The 26,304-nt window shown below is 44.5% G+C and overlaps 1 protein-coding gene and 1 long non-coding RNA gene across 2 annotated transcripts; one reads left to right on the forward strand and one right to left on the reverse strand.

The window, feature by feature from the left end:
- Window positions 1-2,329: 2,329 nt before the first annotated feature.
- On the reverse strand, window positions 2,330-16,310 carry LOC123371322 (uncharacterized protein At2g34460, chloroplastic-like). Its single transcript, XM_045018793.1, has 5 exons — window positions 15,775-16,310; window positions 13,282-13,423; window positions 11,997-12,198; window positions 10,718-10,885; window positions 2,330-4,595 (listed from the first exon to the last, which is right to left on the reverse strand). Exons 2-5 carry the CDS (start codon window positions 13,414-13,416, stop codon window positions 4,438-4,440), a joined length of 663 nt encoding a protein of 220 aa, XP_044874728.1. The 5' UTR covers window positions 13,417-13,423; window positions 15,775-16,310; the 3' UTR covers window positions 2,330-4,437.
- Window positions 8,785-26,297, forward strand: LOC123371323. The gene is made up of 4 exons (XR_006579763.1): window positions 8,785-8,990; window positions 9,907-10,001; window positions 10,354-10,423; window positions 25,276-26,297. It is a non-coding gene; the product is annotated as an uncharacterized LOC123371323 (long non-coding RNA).
- The last annotated feature ends 7 nt before the right edge of the window (window positions 26,298-26,304 follow it).

Genomic DNA, 26,304 nt, shown 5'->3' on the forward strand with positions numbered 1-26,304 from the left:
GGCTAAAACAGAGCAAAAGTTCTCTGACATTTCTAAAGAGAAATCTACTACCCTGATACAAGGTCCTGGTTTTGGAATCATAATGATAATTACTTATTGCAAAATAGTAAACAATAATAAGATCCCATATATACCAATCAGCCAAAAAAATCCTGGTTCAATATTTCTAAGTTCTATTCCAGTTACATGCTGCAGACTTAAGACCCACACTGTTAAGTTTGATATTCAATAAGTCTTAGAGCACAGGGCAAGTTCAAGAAAACTGGAAGAAAGCTAATGTTGTGCCAATTTTTAAAAAAGATAAATGGGATGACCTGGGTAATTATAGGCTTGTCAGCCTGACAGTGATCCCGTGTGAGATAATGGAGCAGAACACCACATGCATCATCATCATCATCACTGAATTGCAACAGCTTGGCTCTGTAATAGAGGATGCAATTAGATGGTGGTGGTTTAATAGATTCGGATTTAAGTACCCTTTCCTGCCAACTCCCTACTGAAACGGTGATTGGTGCCAGCTGCTTGCCCTGTTCTAGAGGGAGTGGGTAGGAAGCAGTGGGCAGTTTACTATCTCAGATAATAAAGTAATGCCTTTGTGTTCTTAATTCTAGTTATTAGAGCATTGGTAATATTGCATGTTATGTATGGATGGCCTTGATCCAATTCCCATAGAAGTCAATGGAAAGACTCCCATTGACTCCAATGAGAGTTAGATATGCCTTAGGCCCACAAAGGTTCCATTGTTTAGTTTTAATTCTGTTAGGGGGGTTTGGTGTGGTGTTTGCTTCCTGCCCCAAAAGCACACATTCATTAGTGCCTTGACAGTAGTGACTTATAAGGGGAATCCTCTTCCTGCAGTGTATAATAAGCTTTATGATAATAGGAAGTTGTGTGAGTCTTTCATAGCTTCTGGAGGTGCTACCAGCAGCAACTGTATGCGGAGAGACTTTGACTGCAAATTCTGAGGACAGTTTTGAGGACAATGTAATATTGTAATAACTTTTTGTTCTTCTGTAATAAATAAATAATCATGTATTAGTAAGAGGCCAGCACCCACTGTAGAAATGATCACACTTAGTTTTAAATCATGTTGCATAGTTTTCTGGGAATGATAGCACCAGAAAACGCCTCATGAAATTACATAATAAAAGGTCTAGAAAACATGACCTATGAGGGAAGATTGAAAAAATCATGTTTGTTTAGTCTGGCGAAGAGAAGACTGAGACAAGATAACAGTCTTCAAGTTCAAAAAAGATTGTTACAAGGAAGGTGAAAAATTGTTGTTGTTAACTTCTGATGATAGGACAAGGGCTTAAGTTGCAGCAAGGGAGGTTTAGGTTGGACATTAGGAAAAACTTTTTAACTGTCAGAGTGGTTAAGCACAGGAACAAATTGGCTATGGAGGTAGTGGAACCTCCATCACAGGAGGTTTTTAAGACCAGGTTAGACAAACACCTGTCAGAGATGGTCTAGTTCAGGGGTCGGCAACCGGTGGCTCGCAGCTCGCCAGGGTAAGCACCCCGGCGGGCCGGCCCGGTTTGTTTATCTGCTGCGTCGGCAAATTCGGCCGATCGCGGCTCCCACTGGCCGCGGTTCGCGGTCCCAGGCCAATGTGGGAGGCAGGAAGCCGCGGCCAGAACATCCCTCAGCTCACGCCGCTTTCTGCCTCCCGCATTGGCCTGGGACCGCGAACCACGGCCAGTGGGAGCCGCGATCGGCCGAACTTGCCGACGCAGCAGATAAACAAACTGGGCCGGCCCGCCAGGGTGCTTACCCTGGCGAGCCGCGAGCCACCGGTTGCCGACCCCTGGTCTAGTTATTACAGTCCTGCCTTGAGTGCAGGAGACTGGACTAGATGACCTATTGAGGTCCCTTCCAGTCCTACACTTCTATGATTACTCTTGATATTTACTGTAGCCAAAATTACACTGGATAGGAATTATTGTGTTTAGGCAATGGAAATCTGACCAGTCTCCTTATTTCAGTTGATAAAGTGTGAGTTCAGCTCATTCTCTAGCTTGGAAGGAATAAACCACAAAGGCCAGTCCAGGAGGTTCACTGACATTTAGACACTATGCATTAATTAAGCAAAAGTTTCTGCTGGGACAAGTTCCACCCACATTAAATGACTGTGTCTGGAGTTATGCAAGTTGAGGCAAAAGGTGAGGTTTCTTGACGCACACAAATGTTAATGATCACAAGTGTGAACGTGTAACAAAAGATTTAAGCTATGATTCCTACATTTTTCCAGATAGCTATGGATTATTTCTTTTTCCACATTTCTGTCCTGTGAAGGTGAACTATTTCAAAATAAAATGAGACATCAAAATAAATGAGATGTATTTTATTGGTAAGAGAAATGCTTATTCTACTTTAAAATAGGATTTATCATCATTTATCTTTGCAATGTGCATCTTTAAAACCCTATTTGTATCAGTGATGAGTGTTGCAAAGTTGTTTTTACCTGTGCCCAGGCTGGCTGGGCTGCTTTGAGAACATGTACAGTTAACTGAGATAGGAAAAAGAAAAAACACTGATATTCACAATAATAACCATACTCTGAAAGTAGTCACCAAAAATCATTCAAAACCAGACATCTGGATAAAAACGAAGTTGAACCAATCACTTTCCTTTGAATGACCTCATATGTTTTTGTAAGATAGACCTCGTGTTCTTTTGGTTTCACAGCATTCATGACAGTCCTTACACTGTCAGAGAAGGTGCAGTTACCCAAGGTGACTATAAAAAGGTGTAAGTTCTCTGTTAGGGTCATGGATAACTGATGCCCTATTAAGGATTTTATCCTGTGAGATACTGTGCAGCTCCTGGGGAAAACTGAGTACTATCAACTCCAAAGCACCCAGCAGATCAGGTCTTTAAAGAGGAAGTGAACGGCTGCCAGCAGTATAGACCAGGGAGTTGGGAATGAGTCCACCATTGACAGAGGTTCCCAGCAATAAGGGCCAGTACTTAATGTGTGATTAGAGGTAATGAGGATAACTATCGACTTGCACTGGGTGTGGAAGGAGGATGAAGGCTGGAGGTTTGGGTGTTGGTAATGTGGGAAACCTTGCAGGGCCGCCTCTAGGCACCAGCGTTCCAAGCATGTGCTTGGGGAGGCACTTTTCAAGGGGCAGCACTTTTTAAGGGGCGGCACTCCGTTGTGGTTTTTTTTGCTTCGGTGGTGGCAAAAAACCTGGAGCCGGCCCTGGCAGAGGGAAGGGTGGAAAAGGGAGCTTGCACTGAGGAAGAAGGTGGTTGGGAACCTGGACAGCTGGACAGAAAGGTTTAAGGAACCTGCACTGAGGAGGCAGCAGCATGTCCACGCTGGGTTGTTTGGGCATAGCATTATCAAACATGTCTGCTCTGGTGGCAGGGTATATTCAGTTGTGAATAGCAATTCTTATCCATAGTCCAATCACTGGTATTTTGACATTGAAGACAGTGCTGGTTCTAACAATATCAAAGATAGGAGGATATTAACTAGTAAAATTTGCAACATTTTAAGTAATAATACAAAAAGACTTTCAACTTAAAAAACAGAATACAGCAAGGCACAGAGTGTCATTAAGAACAATCAACTGGTTTAAAAACCCTGTAAGATTCAATATAAACGTATCAAATCTGTTCCCCCATATTTGAAGATACAATGCTGCCTTGATTATGTATCCTAGAAAGGCTTCCCTTAAAAAGAGCTGAGGGACACCGCCAAGCAGCTATTTAACCAGACCTGACAAATGGTTGTGTGCTGATGTGAATTAATGACATGACCTTCAACTCCTAAATCTACAAGAAGTTTGTAGCTCACTGTTCATATATTTAGATTTCCTAGGATACTGTCTTTTAGCTGAAGAGTAGAATAAACAACGTAGTTAGGAGGCTAACATTCTAGGTACAAAAAAGTGATTATGGGCTGGATTCTCCTCTCACTTACACTAGTGTAAATCAAGAGCAACTCCAGTGCAGTTACACTGCTGTCAAGCCACTGTGAGAAGAGAATCAGTCCTAACATTTGTGGTGATGGAGTACCTGAAGCAGTAAATGTCTTTTTGGTAGAGCAAAGCTGAGGCATTTGATAACTATAGAAAACATTTAGGGCCAAATTTAATGGAGATGTGGAACACCCAAAGCTCTCCTTGACTTCAGAGGGAATTATTGGTGCTTATCACCTCTGAGGATCATGAGTGAAAATTATTCTTTTGTGACAAGACAAATGAAGATTCAAACAAACTGCAACTTCTTTAGCCAGGTTCTTTGAATATTAACTTGATCCTGAATATGTAATGTATGATATAGTATGTTACTATTTTATTGTAATTTTGCCTTAATAAAATTTTCTTTTTAAAAAGTCTATCTTGTGTCATAAGTGCTTGGAAGTTCTTTGCCGCTGCTTTGGGGTTGATACTTATGTTATCCTGCCAAAGAAAAATACAACCTCTAGTTTGTACACATTGCCACTCCTTTTTTTAGCCATTCGTTACTGTTGAGGAGAGACAGCATGAAGCGAGCTACATCCCCTCTTGCCACGGAGTTGGTTACTGGGTAACCATTTGGATCAGGAACGAAATAGCCTTCGTGAGTCAGGATTTCTTTGTCTGTAGGAGAAAAATATAAACTGATATGAACAGTGGGTGGAAAAACCAGAATTGCAGAGTCAAAACATTACATTTCAATTGATTCTCACCTGCTCAACCCCAATGGGGTATGAAATATCAAGTTAATTTTAAGCAATAGATATAGAAAGGTACTATTTTGTATCTTTGACAAATCAGGAAATATAGTGGCCACTCTTAAGTATTGCCAGTTGCTTAGGTCAGTGGTTCTCAACCAGAGGTCCAGGGCCCCCGAGCTGGTTTCAGGGGGTCTGCCAAGCAGGGCTGACATTAGACATGCTGTAGCCCAGGGCAGGAAGCCGAAGCCCCACTGCATGGGGCTGAAGCCTGGGGTTCCAATCCCCACCACGCAGGGCTGAATCCAAAGCCTGAGCAACTTAGCTTCACCGAGCCCCCTGTGATGTGGGCCCCAGGCAATTTCCCTGCTTGCCACCACTTTATGCTGGCCCTGCCTTTTATATGCAGAAAAACAGTTGTTATGGCACAGGTGGGCCATGGAGTTTTTAGAGCATGTTGAGAGGGCCTCAGAAAGAAAAAGATTGAGAATTTAGGTAACTAAATAACTTCAAGGACTTCTACGAGATATTATGTGATAGACTAGGTGTAGCTACATCAGCTCCCTCTCTCCCTTCCCCAAAGACTTCTATCACTCTCTTTATGTCTTCTTTTCTCTATCTTCTCTCTCTCTTTTTCTTCCTGTTACAAACCCTGCTTAACCTTCAGGTAGCCACCTAAGAGGCGAGATCCTCAGCCAGTGAACACTGATTGAAGTCACAGGAGCTCTACCGATTTTCACCAGCTGAGGCCTGGCTGAAGAGATCTATTAAATAGCAATAATGAATGCACCGAGTGTGGTAAGTAATCACCTTGTCTAGTATGTTACTATCAAGCTATTTTTTGCTTGTATACAGGATTCTTTAGCCTTGTAGTATGTTAAGAAGAAATTTTGCTCATTTTCAGTTGACTTCCTTGCTGCACTTGTACTCATTTAAATTTCTTAAAATAAAGTCTGAAAAACAACAACTTCTAAATAACATTACCGTAGTATTTGCCATATTATTAGTAGTATCTATATCACTATCATTTATTTATTTGTACTGTAAATCAGGCTGGAGGTCTATTCTATAACAACCAGTCTGTATTATTTATAAAGTAATGAGCCACTCTGAAGCAGGTTCTGCCTCACCTTACCCCAGGATCAACAATTATTCCATACATAATATTATTTGCCTGCAGCACATCATTACCTAACCTCCCTCCAGAAAAGCCTATTAAAATCTCCTTGGAAGTTTGACAAATGTTTATAATGGGTCTTGTTACTGTTTTATGGTGGAGCGAGGAAGGTGGGAGTGGCAACATTTCCCAGTAATAAAACATTGTTCAGCGTTGCAGAGAGAATGTATTAGCTGTTTTTGGCTAAGCTGTTTTTGGCTAAGAAACAGCGTACAGCAGGTAAACAGTGTTTTTGACAAGTGTCTACCCTGCAAGGGAATTTTTGTTAAGACTCCAACTCATTTATTTTTCCTTCTCATTTTTTATTGTAAAAATGGAAGCCAAATTCTGCTCACAGTTATGCCAGTGTAAATCCAGAGTCACAATACTGAAGCCAGTTGACATACTCTGGATGCATCAAATGTATCAGGTTTATAAACTGATATGGTATAAAAAGTTACCATCTGGTTTTACAATCTCCCCCAGACAGAGAGAGAGAGTCATAGCTATGACAGAACAAAGAGCTTCTGCTGTTCTATATTCTGAGCCAGATTTTCAGAAGAGTTCAGTACCACTTCAGCACCAAAAAGAAGTGGCCAAATTTTCATAAGTGCTTAGTGCCCATTGCTTTCAAAATACAGCTCCCAATGTTCTCCACGAAGTGCTGGATGTTCTCCACAAACAGGGGTGGCTCCAGGCCCCAGCACGCCAAGCGCATGCTTGGGGCGGCATGCTGCGGGGGGCGCTCTGCCGGTCGCCGGGAGGGCGGCAGGCGACTCCGGTGGACCTCCCGCAGGCATGCCTGCGGAGGGTCCGCTGGTCCTGCGGCTCCGGTGGTCCACCAAAGCCGCGGGACCACCGGACCCTCCGCAGGCACGCCTGCGGGAGGTCCACCGGAGCCGCCTGCTGCCCTCCCGGCGACCGGCAGAGCGCCCCCCGTGGCATGCCGCCCTGCTTGGGGCAGCAAAATGTCTAGAGCTGCCCCTGTCCACAAAGTGCAGATTTATGAACATCTGTTCTTTTTTAGTCCATGGTGCATCCTTATAGGAATATTGTTTTTTCAATATGCATTTTACATCACCCTCTTAAAGGTGTTTCTTCTTGAACTACCAACGTGTCTTCCTGGAAAAGAGTGTGGGTTTAAAAAAAATAAATTTGATAAACTGGAGGAGTTTCTTGTAATATACTGTGGTCTGACAGGAAATTATCAGGTGCTAGCAGTGAACATTAAGGTGCTGAGAAACCTCAAGGGAAATGTTATAACATAAACTTGTTTCCTGATAGCATTTGGCTTGATGAGTAAACATAAACATGTTCATTTTTAAATGGGGAATTTAAGTTGAGGCTGAGGTCCTGGGAGAGATGAGCTCAGATTCAAATAGAAGCTCCCAGAAGCAGAAGCATGTCCCCCGCTCCAGCTCCTATGCAGAGGCGCAGCTGTCCTGTCCGCAGGCACCGTCCCTGCAGCTCCCATTGGCCATGGTTCTTGGCCAATGGGAGCTGCAGGGGTGGCGCTTGGGGCAGGGGCAGTGTGTGGAGCCCTTGGCTGCCCCTACACATTGGAGCCAGCGGGGAGACATGCCACTGCTTCCGGGAGCTGTGTGGAGTAGGGCAAGCCCCCGGCTGGAGTGCCAGAGCAGGGCAAGCCCCGGAACCCGCTCCCTGGCAGGAGCTCGTGGACCAAATTAAAATGTCTGAAGGGTCAGATGTTGCCCCCAAGCTGTAGTTTGCCCACCCCTTAGCTAGAGGGTCAAGAGCTTTTGCCTTTACACTGATCAGCCCAAGTTCCCAGGTCTGTGACAGGTTCAAGTGAAATTAGATTTTACATTTAAGTACAGTAAACTCCATTGTTTTGATAACAATAATCTTTACTAAAAATGAGGGTGCACCCCAGCAATAAAGTCCACATGGGGAGATACCTTGTTCTAGCCCCCTCTTGTTTCCATTGTGCTCAAAAAGGACTGTATAGAACTACTATGTACAATGACTTTTAACAACCAGCGTTTGACAAACTCCAGCTCTGGGGATCAGTGGGGAGGACTTAATTAAAATAAATGATCATTAATAATCGTTTGCTGTGGATTTTACTATCCTGCAAGAATGCAGTGAGATCTATTATCCCAACATTTATTTTCCTATTTGCAACAAAGGTCTTTGTTAGTTTATTAAACTAATATGACGCCTCACAGATAATGCTGACATTATTTTTCTAACTCATTTACAATGATCACAGGAAAACAATTAATTCCGTGAATTTCTGGAGGGTACACTTTATTTGATCATGGAGCAGTTTAATCTTTTTAAACCACTGGGATTATCCCCAGCAAAACAGCTTTGCTTGTTAATATACTATCAGTCCTCTAATATCCCGTTTTTTTTCTCTAAGAATTAACTCCTGCTGCTAGTCTTATAAAATTAATCACAAGTGTTCTGTGAATAACTGGAGGCCTGATCCTGTAAGATGGTAACTACTCCCACAAGGTGCTGAGCACTCTTAGTTCTGACTACTGACTTTGTTAAGAGTCCAGGATGCTCAGCACCTCCTAGGAGCAGCTCAGTAACTCCCAGGATTGGGATCTAAGCCCTTGATCCTGCAAAAACATAAGTACATGTGGAACTTTACTCATGGGATTAATCCTAGTGACTGCAACAGGATTACTCATGGGTGTAAAATGTGTAAGTGTTGAAGGTTGGGGTTTACAGGTATTTTATTTTATTAATATGATAAATAAGGTTTTCAATTAAAAACACAAAGATTTGCTAATCTGGGGTCTGTATCCTTCACAGGAGCTGAAGAATGTAAGGCCCTGAGGGGCTTTACTGCTATACTGAAAGACGTTTAGGACCATATATTCAAAAACAGAAGCCCTGTTATGTGTGTAAAAATTCACAAACAATCGTAAGCCTACAGCACACACCAGAGCACTTACACGTACATGATCGACTGTGTGTTCAGATACCTCACAGTGCGATTGTGACATATATGGATGCTAGTGTGACTATACATGCAAAATTGTCACTTGTATGATTCTGACTGGGACGAGTGTGAGTACAATTACAAAATGTGATTTACACAGCAGGGCAAAAACATTCTTAACAAAAAATGAATCAAGGCAAAACTGTTAGTTACAAACTCCGGTGAGAATGACGAAAACATGCACTGAGGTTTGTCAGTCTTTCTGTGTCCCTGGTGTGAGTATGGACAAACTTAGGCATAGAGCAGAGGTGGGCAAACTATGGCCCAGGGGCCACATCCATCCCACGGGACCCTCCTGCCTGGCCCCTGAGCTCCTGGGCCGGGAGGCTAGCCCCACGCCCCGCAGCCTCAGCTCACTCCGCCACCATTGCAACGCTCTGGGCGGTGGGGCTGCGATCTTTTGCCGGGCAGCGCAGCTGCAGAGCCTGGCCTGACCCAGTGCTCTGTGCTACGTGGTGGCATGGCTGGCTCCAGCCGGGCGGCGTGGCTGCCTGTCCTGGTGCTTTGGGCAGCACGGCTGTAATGCCGCCAGCCACCGGTGCTCCAGGCAGCGCGATAAGGGAGCAGGGGGTGTTGGATAGAGGGCAGGGGAGTTCTGGGTGGTGGTCAGGGGGCAGGAGTGTGGATAGGGGTCGGGGTGGTCAGAGGGTGACAAACAGGGGCTGATTGGGGGCAGAGGGCAGTCAGGGGTGGGGGGGTCTGGGGCCAGTCAGGGGACGTGGATGGAGCAAGGGTCCCGGGGGGGGCAGTCAGGGGGTGAGAAGCGGGGGGGGGTCGGATAGAGGTCAGGGGCTGGGCCACTCCTGGATGTTTGGGGAGGCACAGCCTCCCCTAACCAGCCCTCCATACAATTTCAGAAACCCAATGTGGCCCTCAGGCCAAAAAGTTTGCCCACCCCTGGCATAGAGGAAAGCCCTGGGAAAAGTGATAGTATGAGTCAAAGCAGCAGAAAATTGTCAATTAGAGATGAGCTTTGCTTTGGAATGTTCGGTTCACAAAATTCAAACAAGGAGAGGGTGCTACCTTACATGAAATGAAGCCTAAAAGGGATTTGTCTGAACTCCGCTGAGCTCCCTGGATTTCACACAGCTTTATCTGTTGCAGTCATGGTAAAATGAAATTAACAAGAGCTCTACCTTCACACTAGAATGGAAAACTGAACTCAACAGGGCTTGATTTTGCTGCAAGCATGGCATGAAGTAAGTAACAGGTAGGGCAAATTTGGGGCCTGCCTATTCTTTGATAGTGTTCCTTCAATTCAGTGTTTTTCCACTTATTATCCTTGAGCCTGGTCCAATGCCCCTCAAAGTTTTTCCACTGACTTAAATGGGCACTGGATCAGGTCCTTGGTTAATAAAGCTTTGCTAAATCAGTCTCTGGAAACATTGGCTAAATGATGTCGTTAACATATAACTGATACCCCTATATTGGAAACATTTATTTTCAAATCCATTTAATACTTTCCTTTTTGCGCTTTCTGTTTTAAATAGTTTGGGTCACCTGTAAATAATTAACGGTACTGGCTAGATGTCGCTCTGCACTCTTTTCCAGATAGCTCTACCAATTCCCCTCAAGCCAACTAACAGATCTTGCAAAATATTGAGTGGTCTCAACTCCAAAGGTAAGCTCTTGGGGGCAGGGAGTGTCTTTTTGTTCTGTGTTTGTACAGCACCTTGCACAATAGAGTCTTGGGCCATGACTCTGCCTCCTAAGTGCTACCATAATACAAATACAAACATAGTCAGAATCAAGACCAATCAACATCTGCTGCAGGAGGTGCTTAACATCTAGTCAAAATAAGGACAGTAGGCAATGAGTGGATATCTTCGTCACCCATAAGGCCATCATATTACTTACTGGTTATACAGTCATCAAAGCTTTCTCACAGTTGATGCTGCTACCCTAGTTCCTTTACCTGTGGCTGGAACATTTTGAAGTCCTGGTGGCCTCACTACCGTCCAGCTGAGGTCACTGCACTCCTTCTCTAAGTAGTTCTCCATCTGATTCATGTTGGTAAGCACACTTCTGATGAGTGGCAGGAGGAGAAAACGCACCATCAGTGGAGCATTCTGTCCAGACTCAGCTGTAAGGAAAGAGACATTCTTTTCACTCTTCTCACAGAATTCCTGGTCTAGGTCTTGGGACAGAAGGGGGAAGGTAGACCCAGAGAGGGAAGGTAGATTCAGAGGAGTTCCTTATGAAGCACAGGAAACTCTTTGGGAGTTTGATTCACTATAGTAAGGGCAGAGGTATGTATTACTAAGGGGAGGGCAAGTCTGTAGGGAAAGAGATTGCAGGAGGGAACCAGGAAGCTTAGGGAGAATTTCCAGCAGACCTTAGTCTATGTTGTCCTACAGATTTAAAAACCACTTTTTTAACAAAAGTCAAAAGAAAGGTGTTTTCCAGTGTTTAGCTATTTAACTAGCTAATAAAATGAAGGAATTGTAGATTAGCATGGCAAACTCTTTGGGCCTAGGCACTGTAACACCTACTATATCAGCATCTTCCATCAAATGAGGCTGGCCTGTAGAACTGTAAAAGTGGTTCACCAAATTCTGAGCTCTATTTGTAAATGCACCAGGCAGGATATATCATCCAGTCACATGAAATGCAGCGTAATTTATCGTGATCCTTGTCGTATTCTGGATAGGATTGGAGGGTTTTGGAAAAAATGAAGCCAAGACAGCCTCTGAAGAAGCTATCCCAGGCTGTATGCAGGACTTTTGGGAATTTTAGTGGGTTCTGCTTAGAAATCCAACAAGAAGGGATATGGGGAAATTTTTCAAAGGCCTCTTACTTAGATTCTAAGCCCCTTGAGACAGGGACCATTTTTTTTGTTGTGTGTACAATACCTAGCACAATGTGCTCCTGGTCTATGACCAGGGATCCTAAGCAATACAGAAATACAAATAATAAAGAGCCTTAACAGCCTAAGTCCTACTGGCTTGCAAGGCAATATAGGGGGTTAGGTCAATTATGGCTTCTGAAACTGTTATCCCTGCTCAACAACAGAACTGCTTGTCCTTTCTTTCAGTATTGTGACTTTTAATTTTCAGTTCAAGGTTCTCAGGAATCTCAGACACCAAAATCCCCTTTACCCAGTAGACAATGGTTACCCCTCCTCCTGCCTCATTCTTTCTCGAGCCAATGTTTAGAAGGATGCACTTGAACAATCCGCTGGTTACTGTACTCACGGGAAGTGTACCATGATGTCATGGTTATTACACGGTTCACTTTGGCTAGCCGCATGGCAGCCACTATCGCTTCCATTGAATCTGTGTATCCTGAAATTGCTGAGAAGATCTTGTAGGGGAAGCCCAAGCAGGAAATGACAGCATCTTGACCTTGAAAATGTCCCGACAACTGTTCTGCTGAAAAGATGTTTGCTTCCACCACCTAAAAAGATTTAATAATATCATAATCTGGTCAATACTTCTCTCCTCACCATACCCACCAATATTTCCTTCTCCTGAGGCACAGCGTGATGAAGTGACTTGCCCAGGTTTACTCAGCACCTCAGTGGCAGAGCTGAGAATAGAACTGAGAGAGCCTAACTCCCTGTCCACTGCCTAATACACTGGACTGCACTGGAGTTCAGTGCCTCCCAGCTCCACAGACTAATGATACTAGCCTAGAGGCTCAGGCTCTAGGGAGGACCAAGTCTTCAAGGGTGTGTTCACTTCTTTGTTTGCCTGGTCCAAAGTCAATGCTCTCTTCTCCAGGGTCATAAGAAGTCCAGTCGAGGTGTCTGGTGAAGCTCTTCTCTGAGGCAGTTAGACCCCATTCTGGCAAGCTTTGAGCATCTCTTGAGCACTGCTGATTGCTCTCAAATCCCACTAAAATCAGCACTCTGCAGGAACAGAGCCTTTGGCAATTCCACCCTTTCAATTCCCACACCCAAACTGCAGCTGGGGCGCTCATAAAAATAGCTGGAAATGTGGTTTAACATAAAATCTCCTGGGATTGTAGAGATATTGCCTCAGAAAGTAAGGTGGGAATTTCTAGTAGGGCAGGAATCTGCAGGTGCTGTATCTGGCTATTGGAGATCACATGCCACACAAATAATTTAGATGCCATTGGCCATGCTGACATGTTTGTGTAGAATCATTTGCCCAACCTGAGTTACAATAGCTATATAGAAGCTGATCCAAAGCCTATAGAATCCAATGGAGAGACTCCAATTGAATTCAATAGGCTTTGGGTCAGATCCATAGGCTATATAAGTATAGTAGATAGATATAGAATATATTTAGGCCAAGATAAAAAAAATTACTGGTCCTCATTGCTTGCATTATTGGTTGCCTGACTTGAGACACATTAAAATGACCACAATTTTTAGAACGTGCTGAGCGCCCACCCTCTGAAAATCAGGCCCCTCTAACATGTCAAGTTGAGGTACCCCAAATCACTAGTCACATCAGCAAACCTTGGCCTCATATAGCAAACTATTATCTGCTTAGTATTTACGTAATGAAGTACCTTCAAATTTTTATGTTGAACAGTCAGTTTGGTGACATTCCGCACAAGTGCTGTCACTTCATGGCCTTGCTGTAGCGCTTGTGAGACCAGAAACTGACCGGACTGACCTGTTGCACCAAGAACCGACAGCTTCATAACTTATCTGCAAAGAAAAGGCAAGGGTGAGAAGGGTTTTGGTTGCGAATAGCTGCCTGGTATTTAAATTTAAAAGGGGCGGTGGGGAAACGGTGTCTAGATGTTTAGGAAGACAGTAACTTTCAAGGTCCAACTCATCTTGTTTAACTTTGATTTCGGCACAGTAGCTCTCTAGGGACCAGAATGTGTAAATTAGAATGCTGTGGTGTGGAGTCACATGACTGCAGGGAAAGCTCTAGGAGAGACTGATTCTTCACTCACTCCCCAGTGCAAGTGGTGGGAGTGAACAGCCTGTACTGCATGTTAGCACGTTCCAGCCTGCTCCCCATCTCCGCTGCTGGCAAGTTCTGTAGGCTAGTAAAGATGCTGCGGCAGGACATGAAGGAATCAGTCACTAGTCCACCAAAGGCACGGACTGCAGTTGTCCCTGGCTCTTGTACAGGATGCAGAAAAGCTTCTTGGTGTGACCCTCTCTCATCTGATTCCCTCACCATCACCTGTTCAAAGGCGAGGGACAATCAACCCCTAAGGGTATGTCTACACAGCAGACATTGGCATTTCAGAGCGAGTGAGAACCCAGGATGACAGATGTGGTCCAGCGGGGCTCGTGCTAGTACTCTAAATAAATAGCTGTATAGACAGCCCTTTGAAGTTGCAGATAGGGCTGGAGATCGGACTCTGAAGCCCACTCCCCTCTCAAGGCTTCAGAGCTCCAGCTTCCAAGTACTGTCTACACAGTTATTTTTAGAGCACCAGTGAGTTTGTTGACCCAGGCTTGGAGACTCATTTGCGCTCACTCCAAAATACAGACATTGGAAGCATTTCTAGTTAACGTGGCTATTGATTTGTTTTGAGTCAACTATCGGCAGTGGAAATTATGATGGGTAAAGTGTGTAGAAATGTTTAGGTGCAGTGTACATTCCCAGCAGGATCAAGGGGCAGCTGGGAATCTCATCATTCTCTCTAGCTCCTCCCAGACTTTGCTCCCCATTGCCATTGTTTGCGTGGTGCCTCACACTTCGGGGCATACTGGGCAGATTGTTGCTATAGTCTCAATGTATTTACTTACATTTACCTTATAATTAAAAAAGACCCAAGGCCATCCAGAGGTACACATAACTATTGTACACAACCACATGTTCCTATTCCAGTTACCCAAGTTCTCCCACCCCTATTCCCTGCTTTGGTTTGTTTGTTACACCCACTTATCAAGTCTTGTCTTTTATTAAATTGTAAGCTCTTCAGTCTAGGCCTGTCTTCCTGTATGTCCATATAGCGCCTAGCACAATGGGTCCCTGATCTTGGATGTGAGATCAACATAAGAATGAATAAGGAATCCTTTAGCTCTGATATACTTTGCATCAAAGGTTTCAGTGTACTTTATAAGAGTGGTTAATTTTACAGATCGGAAAGATGAGGCACTGAGAGATGGGGTGATCGGCCCAAACCCACAGAACAAGCTGGGAATAGAACCCAGGCCTCCTGACTCTTAGTACAGTGCCTATAAACCAGCCTGATAAACCGTAACATAGAGATACATAATTTTCAGCAACTCAATTGGTGTTTTTGAGGATTTAAATTCCCTTCCTTTTGTACCTACTCAGCAGCAGGGTGAGTCTCTTTGCTAAGGGAGAGGTGGAGCAAGAGATTGTAGCCACCTCTTCTGGGATGAGAGGAACTACACCTCATTCGCCCAGTGCCTCTCTGCCCTGTGCTGTTTCCTGGATATCAGGCCTGCTGAGCGATCAAGGAGCAGACAGCTGCTTGTATCATTTCAGAATGCTGAATCATCCTCTGGAGCCAGGGATTTCTGTTAGCTGCTATTGCTACATTTTCAGATTGAGACTGAATTCTGTGCGTGTGTGTGTACCTGCAAATGCTATTTATCTTATATCTTTGCAGAGCTCTCTCTGGAGTTCACCGCTGTGCTGCTCTGTTCCCGTCTGGGAATTGTTTGGAACAGCTATTCCCTATCTGCTTCATGCTCCCCCTACCAGAAACTCCCTCTTCCCCCTGTCACCACATACACTACATTCAGAGATATTGCAGTGAGAAAAGACTATTAGATCATCCAGTCCACCCCCTGCCACTATCAGTTTGTTCTACACACTCCTTATGTGTCACATTGAGTAGCAGCAGCAGTGGGGCAAGAGATCATTGAGAAAGAGAGAGCTGCTTATTTATTGTATCATATAATCAATCCAGGATCTTCCATAAGATTATTCAATAGAAATTTAAACAGGCCAAGTTCTCCATGCCCCACCGAGCACCACTTCTCAGCAACAAGGAGACAGATGAGAGCACAGAAATGACTTTCCCCCAGCCCATCCTTTAATACAAACAAGAACAAATACTTACCAAATCACTTCCTGGAGACAAGCGATGAGAGATGGCTGTGCCCCGTGGTTAGAGCAGTAGCTAGAAGTAGCTCTGCACCAAACTCTCCAGAGAGTCTCACAGCGTTTATGTATGGGAGGCTGGAACTGGACTCAGGTTTCCTTTTCTGTCGTGTTTACACTAAGTTTTTCAAACAGAATCATCTGAGCATGTATGAACTGACCCCTCCTCTCCCTACCTCGTACAGACTCTGCCTCTGTGAATGTTTTATGTGCTTAAAAATAATGTCTTAATCACCTTTGGTTTGTTTTTTATGTATTTTGAGACTTATAACTAATTTCCCACAGTCCAGCCCTATTCCCTTTTATCTGAACAACATGAACAATCCTGCTAATGCAGCAGAAAGTCACAGGCAGGGAGCGTGCAATGCTGGGATGTTGCCACGCCTCCAGTGTATTGTTACATAAAAGTTATGCAAGGGTAAAAGAAGCCCATTAACCACACTAGCTAGGCTGTCAGCAAAACAAATTGCCACTGACTGCATCCAACCACAGAAACTGCTTCTGGGATTCGCTGAAGTGGGATCTCAAATTTTCAAGGGATCCTGATTTTGCAGAACAAATTGTAGAACAGTGGAGTCTGCTGCTGCCTGAGCACATTGATTACTATTTGGGGCAGTGCCTAGACGCCTCAGTCAAGTGGGGACCTGGGATGGGGTGTATAAACACCACAGTGGCAGTGACAGGGTGAGGGGGAGCCAGAAAGCTCAGTTAGCACATTCTGTGGCACCTGGAGTGGAGAGGCAATGAAGGATTAGACCCAGCTGGGAAGAGCCAGGCCAGGCCTTCCTATAAGGGAAGGATTGCAGGGCAATAGGGGGAAGGAGATGCAGAAGAAGAAAAAGGGGGGTGGTGTTTCCTTTCTGGGAAAGGAACCGTGGTAAGGCCTGTAGGAAGGTGTTTGTAGTGTGGGACTGTCCCTGATGGATCAGGGTAGTTGGCACAAAAACAAAACAAAAAAACCCCTGTTGGTCAGCAGCTCAGGAAAAGCTGGGCCTTTGAGGAGACAGCTGTAGCGCTCAGTAAGATAGGGAGACTGAACTCTGTGGAGCCTGACAGTAAGGTAAAGAGTCTGCAGGGAACTAAGCCCAGGCAGGGTGGAAGAGTTTTTGTGCCTTTGTCTTTGGACATTGTCCACCTGGGAAGGGTAGGACTCTTAAGGGTATGTTTATACTACTAGTCTAGATGCGATAAATTGACCCCTGAGTGCTCTCCCCTCCACCCCTGTACTCCATTGCTGCGAGAGGTGCAGGCAGAGTTGATGGGGGAGTGGCAGCTGTCAACTCACTAAGTACCTTGATTTCAGCTACATTATTCATGTGGCTGAAGTTTCATAACTTAGATCGATTTCCCTCCCCCGCCCCCCATCCAGACCAGGCTGGTATGTCAACACTGCAAGCAGGGGGGTGATTTGCAGCTCATGTAGATTAACCTCTGCTAGCTTGCTAAAATAGCAGTGAGGAGGATAGGCCCTGCATCAAAGCTAATAAAACTAATGCTCCTTTAGCTGCGCCTATGCCATTATCAACAGCTATTTCTGTTGCTCCACATACATATGTGACAAATTAAAGATAGCAGTGTTGCTGCCCTGAGGTGATTAAAATATAATGTTGAGAACTTGGGGGAAGAAGACAAACACCATCTTAGGAAAAGGGGGCTGGGAAAATGGAGGCTAGAGGCATGAAAATGTAGTTGCTGATGCATTGTGAGGGTTACCCTGTTTTTCTTCTCTATTCACCTTCCCACCCTCATGGGCAGGGGCACAGCTTCCAAGAGGAAAAGATTAGGGTTTATAGGCCTTGTGGGAAAAGTGGGTTTGTTAGGAGAGACTGAAGGAGAAGAGCATGTCTAGCTTTAGGCAGAGAAGAAATGAGGCAAGATTTCATGTTCTGAGGACCAGAAATAACTACTGGGGCCCATAATGAAGCTGCCCCCCATCCCGGCCTTTCTGATCACACAGCTAGAGAAATGTATCCTCCTTCAGTATCAGCAAGCATATAGGGCCCACCTATGAGCTACAGAGTTTACAATGGACTGGAGGGTCCCCATGGCTGCTTGCTCTGTTTCTGTTGGTGTGACATCTAAAATACAACAGCATAGTGTGCAGTGTGGTTCCAGGACAGACTGAGGGTGCCACCTACTGAATCACTAACATCAGTTGCCCTGACTAATCAACAAAAAGAAATTCATAGTGCTTCAGATTTAAGGTTTTAACTGATAAATCACCCTGGATAGGAACAAAATAAAAAACGAAATTGGTTGTTATCCCATAAACACTGGAAATGGTGGCTTGCACCTGAGCTTGTCCCCATGGAGCAGTAATATGGACTAAGGGGGTGTGACTTCTAAACTGCACTAGTGTTGTGTATGTATTGATCCATCTAGACCCTGCTGGTGTGCACTAATGCTTCCCTTGTAAGATTTAACACACTTTTATTTGAAATAGTAGAATGTTAAAGCACATTAGGGAATGTTACACAGAAATTACTTATTACAGTTAATGCTATTGTAATGGTTAGTGCATTCAATATACATTACTCATCACAGAATACACAAAGAGCTCTGAAACCCCCAGATTAAAGCACCTGGCTCTTTGAGTAAGAACACATGTCTTTACTTCAAAGGGTTTTTATGTTTTTGTTTCAATCCAATTGGAAATCTATTCTAAAATGTATACGTCAAGGCCTGCTTCTCAGGTATAGTTGTTTTAGAAATACAATTAGGAATTACCACTGGGAATAAAAGCAGTTAAAAAATCTGCATTAAAATTATAGTACAGTGACAATCAAAGGTTGTTAATAATGGGGGGGCTAAAATAATGAAAATAATTTTTCTAGCATAAAGACTGCAGAATTTGGCCCTGATTCTGGTAGACGATACAGTAGAACCTCAGAGTTATGAACTGACCAGTCAACCACACATGTTTGGAACTGGAAGTATGCAATCAGGCAGCAGCAGAGACAAAAAAAATTTAAAAAAGCAAATACAGTACAGCACTATGTTAAATGTAAGCTACTAAAAAAATAAAGGGAAAGCAGCATTCTTCTTCTGCATAGTAAAGTTTCAAAGTTGTATTAAGTCAATGTTCAGCTGTAAACTTTTGAAAGAACAACCATAACGTTTTGTTCAGAGGTACGAACATCTCAGAGTTACGAACAACCTCCATTCCCGAGATGTTTGGAACTCTGAGGTTCTACTGTATGTTTACTGTAGATATCTTGCGCAAGGGATGGTATCTCCTCTGTAGATAAACCTCTTTGAAGCCAAGGCATGGCCACACATAAGTTAATTATTTACATTATTATACTGAGGGTTAACATTTTAAAAGCATTTAAGTGACTTAGAAGCTCAAACCCTATTTTAAAAAGTGACTCAGGCACGTAAGTGCTTTAGAATATTTTACCCTAAGTCTTCATTGCTTTTCATTTTTTGCTGTTGATTGATAATTATTTCTTAAAACTGGCTCAGGGACTTCTACCTTATAACTTGGACTCTTTCCCTTGGTGCCTTAAGTTGCACAATTCTGTAAAGGAGGTGTATTCCTTTTCTATAAAGTATCACCCACTGCATCTGACAGCAGGACTCTTCAGTCTCAGGAAATTCTTGCTGTTTTCTTCAGTACAACAGTCTGACCCATACATGCTTTCCTAGACCCCATACATGCTTTACTAGTAATTTACAGTAGGTTGGATTATTTCAATTGTTCTCCTGCATTCCTGGAAACTAAGCCACATTCTCCATTCCAATGTGTGTGAAATGCTGCTGGTGGAATTAGAACTGGAAGTCACAAACTCTCCATAGTGCTGGTGTCATGAGGGAGTAATTATTTATTAACTTTTATAGCCACATGCATTTCTAGGGCTGGTTTTCAGTGAAATACTTTATTGATTTTTTTTAACAGTAAAACTGCTTTGAAGACTTGTATGATGTACACACAAGGACTTTGGTGAATTCATCTGAGCCGTTATCACAGAAAGTTTCAGTTTTACTTGAGATCATCTGATGTCAGTTTACTGGATATTTCAAGAATTAGGATAAACACCTTAAAAATCATATTCCTTTGTTTTTTTGAACTTTCTGAATCTGGAAATCTTTGCCCACCAGATTTATTGATGCTGAGTTAATAGTCTTAAATGTAACATAACCTGGATGAAAAGATAAGGTTCCATGTAAATCTCATGCTACTGAGCCCTTCTTGCACTTTGTATTTTGTGTATTGATTTTAAAGCACCATGAGGTGCACTGGGCTCGTAAGTGCTGGTTCAATTAACTTTGGATTGGAATTTAATTATAAATCCCAGCCTCTCCATTCTGGACAAAAAGTCACGCTAATTTAGAGATGGGGGAGGACTGAATGGACCAGGTGGGTGGGACTGGAGTATGGAGCCTCTAATTCATTGCTGTGAATCCAACCTATGAGCTTAAAGCAATGTTTAGGTTCAAAGACTGTTGATGGCGCCAGAGGTAGCAATTGCAATTGCATAGTAAGGAAAGACATTAGGTCCTGTTCTCTCAGATGAAAGAAGGGCATTGTAACATGGGTGGACAATGGAAGCATTATAAGGACTTGCTGAAGGACAACCTAAAAAAGTGTAATATTGACATTGACACTTGGGAGACACTTGCCCAGGATCACTAAAATGGAGTGAAGTCCTACATGATGGTCCCCTGCATTTTGAACTTGCTCGCCGACAAGCTGAAGAGGACAAGAGCCGCAGGAGGAAGGAGACCAGTCATGGTCAACAGCCTCCGCTGAGCCTGAAAACATCTGCCCTCATTGTAATAGCACTTATTAGCCAACTGAGGACCCATAACTGGAAGATGATCATACTTGGTAATGAGTGATCGCCCACCATCATCAGAATTCACCAGTGAATGCCTTTACCAGACCACCTGTGAGCCTCGGACACATGAAGCCTGAGCCCAGTTTGTGGTACCCCGGTGCCACCAACGTGCAGTATTGCGGCTTGCCCCTGACAACCCAGCAGCTGGACACCTGGGCCTTGAGAAAATCCTAGCACAAGTTCTGGTCCAATTCTTCTGGCCCAGAGTGCACAGGGAGGTGAAAGACTTTTGTGACTCCTGTCCTGAGTGCCAATGAGCAACCCCAAGAGGAGTACCGAGGGTGCCCCTCATTCCGTTGCCAGCAGTTGGCACTCCATTTGAGAGGATCACTATGGACCTTGTGTGGGCCCTCCTGAAGAGTGTCATGGAATTCTAATACATCCTGGTGATCTTAGATTATGCCACACGATTTCTGGAAGCGTTCCCCCCTCTGAAACATCACAGTCTGAATGACTGCTATGGAGTGCTTGAAAATCTTTGCCCTGGTGGGCCTTCCCCGGGAGGTTCTGACAGATCAAGGGACTAACTTTACATTGAAGCTCCTTTGCCAAATCTGTAGCCTCCTGGGAATAAAAAGACCTCTGTGTATCACCCCCCTGGCGGACAGGTTTGTGGAGTGTTTTTTAACTGGACACTGAAGGAAATGATGCACAAGTTCCCTCCAAAATATTTTGGCCAGTAGGACCAACTTATCCCACCCCTGTTACTGGCCACTCAGGAAGGTCTCCCTGTCATCAACCAAATTCTCCCCCTTTGAGTTGTTACATGGTCAGTAGCTGAGGGGGCTGCTAGACCTTGTGCAGGAAAATTGGGAATGGGCACCATCTCCATCACAGTGCCTTCTCCAGTATGTCCAGCAGCTTCAAGAGCAATTAACCATGGTGGGGAACCTGGAGAGAGTGAACTGGCAGAGTGCTCAGAAAGACCAAGAGCGGACATATAACAAGGGTGTCCACGGAAGGACCTTTGATCCCAGCGAAAGGGTGTTGCTCCTACTACCCTCCGAGTTGTAACTCCTAGCATGCTGGCAGGGGCCTTATGAAATTATTCGCCAGGTCAGGACGGTCAGATTTGAAGTGTCCCAACCCAACCAGAAGAAAAAACGACCGGTGTAGCTTGTCAACTTGTTAAAGGCATGGCGGGAGCATGAGGGACTGTTAATTGCCCTGTACCATCCGGAGCCAGATCTCGGACCCAAGTGCCCAGACCCACTTGACTCGGAAGGACCACAACTGGGGGACACCCTGAGTGAGGAGCAACTGAGGCAAGCCTGGAGTCTGTTGAAGGCATTCCCTACTATCTTCCTGGCACAGCCAGGATAGACCACGCTCGTCCAGCATAGCATATTGACGAAGTCGTGCGAGAGACCACAAGGCCATTGCCATGCCACACATGCTAAATAGTTGAGCAGGAAGTCCAGACCATGCTGGAACTAGGCATTGGAACCCTTGCTCAACCTTTCTCGAGCCCCTAGACTGTGTGGGTGCTCATCTGCATCCGACTGAGACTGTGTGTTTGCTGGCTGCGTGGCCTGAGGCTTAGGCCACAGCCTGCTATCAGCTCGGCCCTGCCCTGAGGGCTAGGGCCCCGGGATGTTAATTGCTGTCAGCCCCAGCTGAGGGGCTGGGAGCTAGAGACTACCCAGGGCACTGCCCCACCCAAAGGGGGGATACAAACCCAGATTATTGTTTGTTTGCCTCTGTTAGACAGGCCCAGAACCATAGACTCAGCTCAGCCCGGCCAGTGCAACCGGAGCCCAAGGACTACCACCCAATACAATGAGGCAAAGTGGCCTCCCTCCCCACTGGAGGGCGATGAGCATTACACACCTATTATGGAAATTGAAATCCTGCTTTCCTATTGGTTTCTTATAGGTTACAAAATTGCTTGTACTCTAAACAGAAAAGTATGTTGATGGCACCATATAGTTCAATATTTAACTGTTCAACATACAAAAAGGATGAGGGACATGATTTTCTTCTTGCTAATAGCAGTGTAAACTCCACTGAGTCAATCTTCAGATATACTGGGACAATGCTTGGTACCCAGGAGAAAGGGGCACTGATGGTTTCAGTGGTTCTTTAATGCAAAATGATGCTAGTCCAGGCTCACTTGAACTATAAATTGTCCCTTAGCAAATCTTTAGGTGAACCCTATCTGAGGTTTCAACCTTGTAACAAAACCTTAAACTAATCAGACTTCATCTGTTTTCTACAAAAAGTGTTCACAACAAAACAACAAATGCTTTAGATGCTAACCTCTGAATTTCAAACCACTATGTGGAGCTTCTAGCCATGCCTGTGTCATGCACTGGGCATGACACTCATATCTGCGGCCTACCTCACCCACATGCATTCCTGAGGTCTTGCTGGTGTCTCAGGTGTCCAGCGGTCATTGATCAGGGTTTCCTCTGCAGAAAGTCCTCCCAGCCATCAGTGCTGCTCTGGTGCCAAACTTGAAGGCAGCTGCTCTACCCTGCTCAGACTGCTCTCTGTTCCCCATGCCAGTTTGCAGGCAGCTCGGAGGATGCAACAGTGGAGCAGATGGCTGCATTTTTCCTGTCCAGGCAGGGAGCACTTGGCCTTAACAACTGCACTATTTTTAATTACGCATGGTATAATGCAGTAGCCAGAGCCCTCTGTCTGCAGCATTCTGCCATTCCCTGATCTGTCCGCTGGCCTGAGCTCCCCCGCTTCTAGAGGGGGAATGACCTGTGGTCTCTGTAACCACACCCTTGTTTTGTTCTACAAGGTGGGCTGGGGCAGTGAGGGCCCAATGTGGGGAATGGAATGAGAACAAACTAACAGAGGGGACAAGGGTTGTATGGTGGGACAGGACTGGGATGGGGTTGAATTGTTTGGGCACAAGCACATAATTAGCTGAGCTGAAGGAGGCTAATGGGGAGTAGGGATGTGATAGCCCAGCAACCTTACTCACCCTAAACAACTCTCCCTGGTTCCCTAATCCACCCTAAACAACTTCTTACCTCCAGGTGGTCAGTCCAACACTCAGCAACCTTTCTGGTAACTCCCCAAATTCTCTCCTGTTCATAAGTTCCCTCCATGGTGCTTCCAGTCGCCCTGACTCCTATCAAGCTTAGCTACTGCCCTTCTAAGGCCACGTTTACACTTACCTGCCGGGTCGACGCGGCGAGTTCGACTGCTCGGAGTTCGAACTATCGCGTCTGATCTAGACGCGATAGTTCGAACCCCGGAAGCGCCGCGGTCGACTCCGGTACTCCACCGCGGCAGGAGGAGTTGCCGGAGTCGACCTTGGAGCCGCGGAGTTCGCTTCCGCGGCGTCTGGACGGGTAAGTCAGTCGAACTAGGGTAGTTCGAATTCAGCTACGTTATTCACGTAGCTGAATTCGCGTACCCTAGTTCGACCCCCGACCTTAGTGTAGACCAGGGCTAAGTCTCCACCATTTATTGGTCTCTAGAAGCCTGGACAGGAAGCTCTGCTGTGCTGCTTATGCAGTTTTGTGTTTATAAATGGCGATGTTTAAGCCATGGGCAGGGAATGTAACTAGAAAGATTTGTTTGTTTTGTGGGAAGGGTGTTGTGATTGCACAAAACCCTTTGAAAAATAAACCCGGAACCCCCAAAGTTTTTTTGCAATTAACATGGGCTTCCTATCAAAACTTTTGTCTCCAGCTGGCCCTGTCATGGACTCCCATTCATTTCAGTATATGTTGCTCTAGCCACAAGCTAATGGTATTTCAAAAAATGCAGGTTCCATTTTATGACTCTGTAAATGCAACTTATACTAGTTTTGATAATAAAAGAGAGGAGGAAAGGGAGGAAATAAGAGGATCACACTTGGTTGGAATTAGGTATGTTAATGAATTATGCAGCATAAGAAGAAGAAGGTGCATTTCTGCTTCCACCCTTCATCCAACAGAGAACTAATTATTTTCACCTTTTGGCCATAGCCAGCTGAGAGAAGAGAAAGAGGTTGGTTATGACACTTCTCTACCTACATGGAAAAAATCAACACTAAAATATAGCTATATATACCTGATTATATAATAGCCAACTATTGAAGCCAATCTACCTCTAATTGTTTCTCATCATTGCTGGCAGAAATGCCTTTTTAATCTGCAAATTGTTTGTTTGTTTTAAAGAGAGAGAGAAATATTTTTAACACTACAACTTATAAATACCAGAACTTACAAATATGTTTTAATTTTATGTTGTGAGTTGTGAGGCTTGGATCTTAGGAGTCAGATCCCAGGCAAAAGCCCTGAGATTCAGAAGACCCAGATTCGATTCCCTGCTCTGCCACTGGCTCCCTGGGTGACTTTGGGCAACAATCAACTGTGTGGACTGAACTTCTGATATCTCAATCTAAAACCATGAACCTCAACCTCTGAAGCTTAAGGATTAGGTCCATAAAGTTCTTTGCTCCAACCAGTGGACTGAGACAAAGAGTCATGCTTTGACCATGTGAGTTACACCTGAATTATGATTTTTGTTTTAGCTAAGTGTTCGGCTCCATGCAAGATAAGATAAGACAAAGATAAGAGTCTCTCTCTACAAAAGCTAACAGTAAAACATCAAAATGTGTGTGGTCTGAAGCAGTACAGTACTAGATTTCTCTTTTTTCCCCCTCTACACAGGTGTGTGGCTGAAATCATTCATGAACTCAATGGCTGTTTGCAGGTGACTTCCTAGTTTGTGCTCAGGCAATTGATTCTTACTGAAATCTGATATGGAACAATCCTCTCCATCTGATGCAGAGAGGAATTCTGGACTCACTGTAGCATCCTTTTGCCCAGCAGCTCCTTTGAGTTTCTCTACAGTTCTCAAGGAGACGTGGAATACTGCTGAGACAATACTTCCTTCTTTTGATGGGAGAGGATGGAAGCAGAGAGGAAGAGGAGTAGATGGTGATAAGGAGTGGCAAGGGTACATGTACAGCATGGCCTCAGTTATTCATAACTTTGTCACTTCTCCGCTGGACTACAGCAATGTGATAAACCAACCTGGGCATGAAGCCTTCCGTGCTTAGGAAACTCCAACTAACACAAAAAACTTCATTGCATCTCCTCAGCAACATAGGCTACTGTGAGCATATCAAACCTGTCCTTTGCTCTCTACACTGACTTCCCATATAATTTCAAATTAAGTCCATGGTCTCAGTTCTTATCTTCAAGGTGCTTCATGGCTTGATCCCAGGATATGTAGACAACTAGATTCCTCTGCACAATGGACCCCTCTACAATAAGGGTAAAGCTTGTCCATGCAGGAGACAGAACTTTCTTTGGGGCTGGTCTGAGACTGTGAAATGAACTCCCCCTGGAAGTAAGAACCACTGCAAACCTCACCGCTGTTTGCTCCAAGACCAAGGCACATTTCTTTGACCGTACCTTCTCCAACATAAATATATAGCAATGTGCATAGATTTAAAAAATATCCCCCCTTCCTCCAGCTAGAAAACCCACAACTCTCTCCCAAAACAAGACACTCCAGTACATGCGCTTCTCCCCCATGTGGCAGTCATGTTAGTCAATGCACGACTTAGGTACTCAGATACTATGGTGATGAGTGTGGCATAAGAACCTTTACAGAATAGCTAGGATCACCATGACATCTGGGTGCCAACAAAATTAAGCAACATTCAGTCTGAAGGACTGCATTTTCCACCG

The sequence above is a fragment of the Mauremys mutica genome, chromosome 5 (genome assembly GCF_020497125.1).
Source record: "Mauremys mutica isolate MM-2020 ecotype Southern chromosome 5, ASM2049712v1, whole genome shotgun sequence".
NCBI lineage: Eukaryota > Metazoa > Chordata > Testudines > Geoemydidae > Mauremys > Mauremys mutica.

Bases quoted from the DNA above. Each gene is read 5' to 3' on its own strand.
- LOC123371322 (XM_045018793.1), bottom strand. From the start codon at position 13,416: ATGAAGCTGTCGGTTCTTGGTGCAACAGGTCAGTCCGGTCAGTTTCTG. The intron at 12,199-13,281 runs GTACTTCATTAC...AAATCTTTTTAG, and splicing joins TTCAACATAAAAATTTGAAG to GTGGTGGAAGCAAACATCTT. The intron at 4,596-10,717 runs GTAAAGGAACTA...TTTCTCCTACAG, and splicing joins TCAAAATGTTCCAGCCACAG to ACAAAGAAATCCTGACTCAC.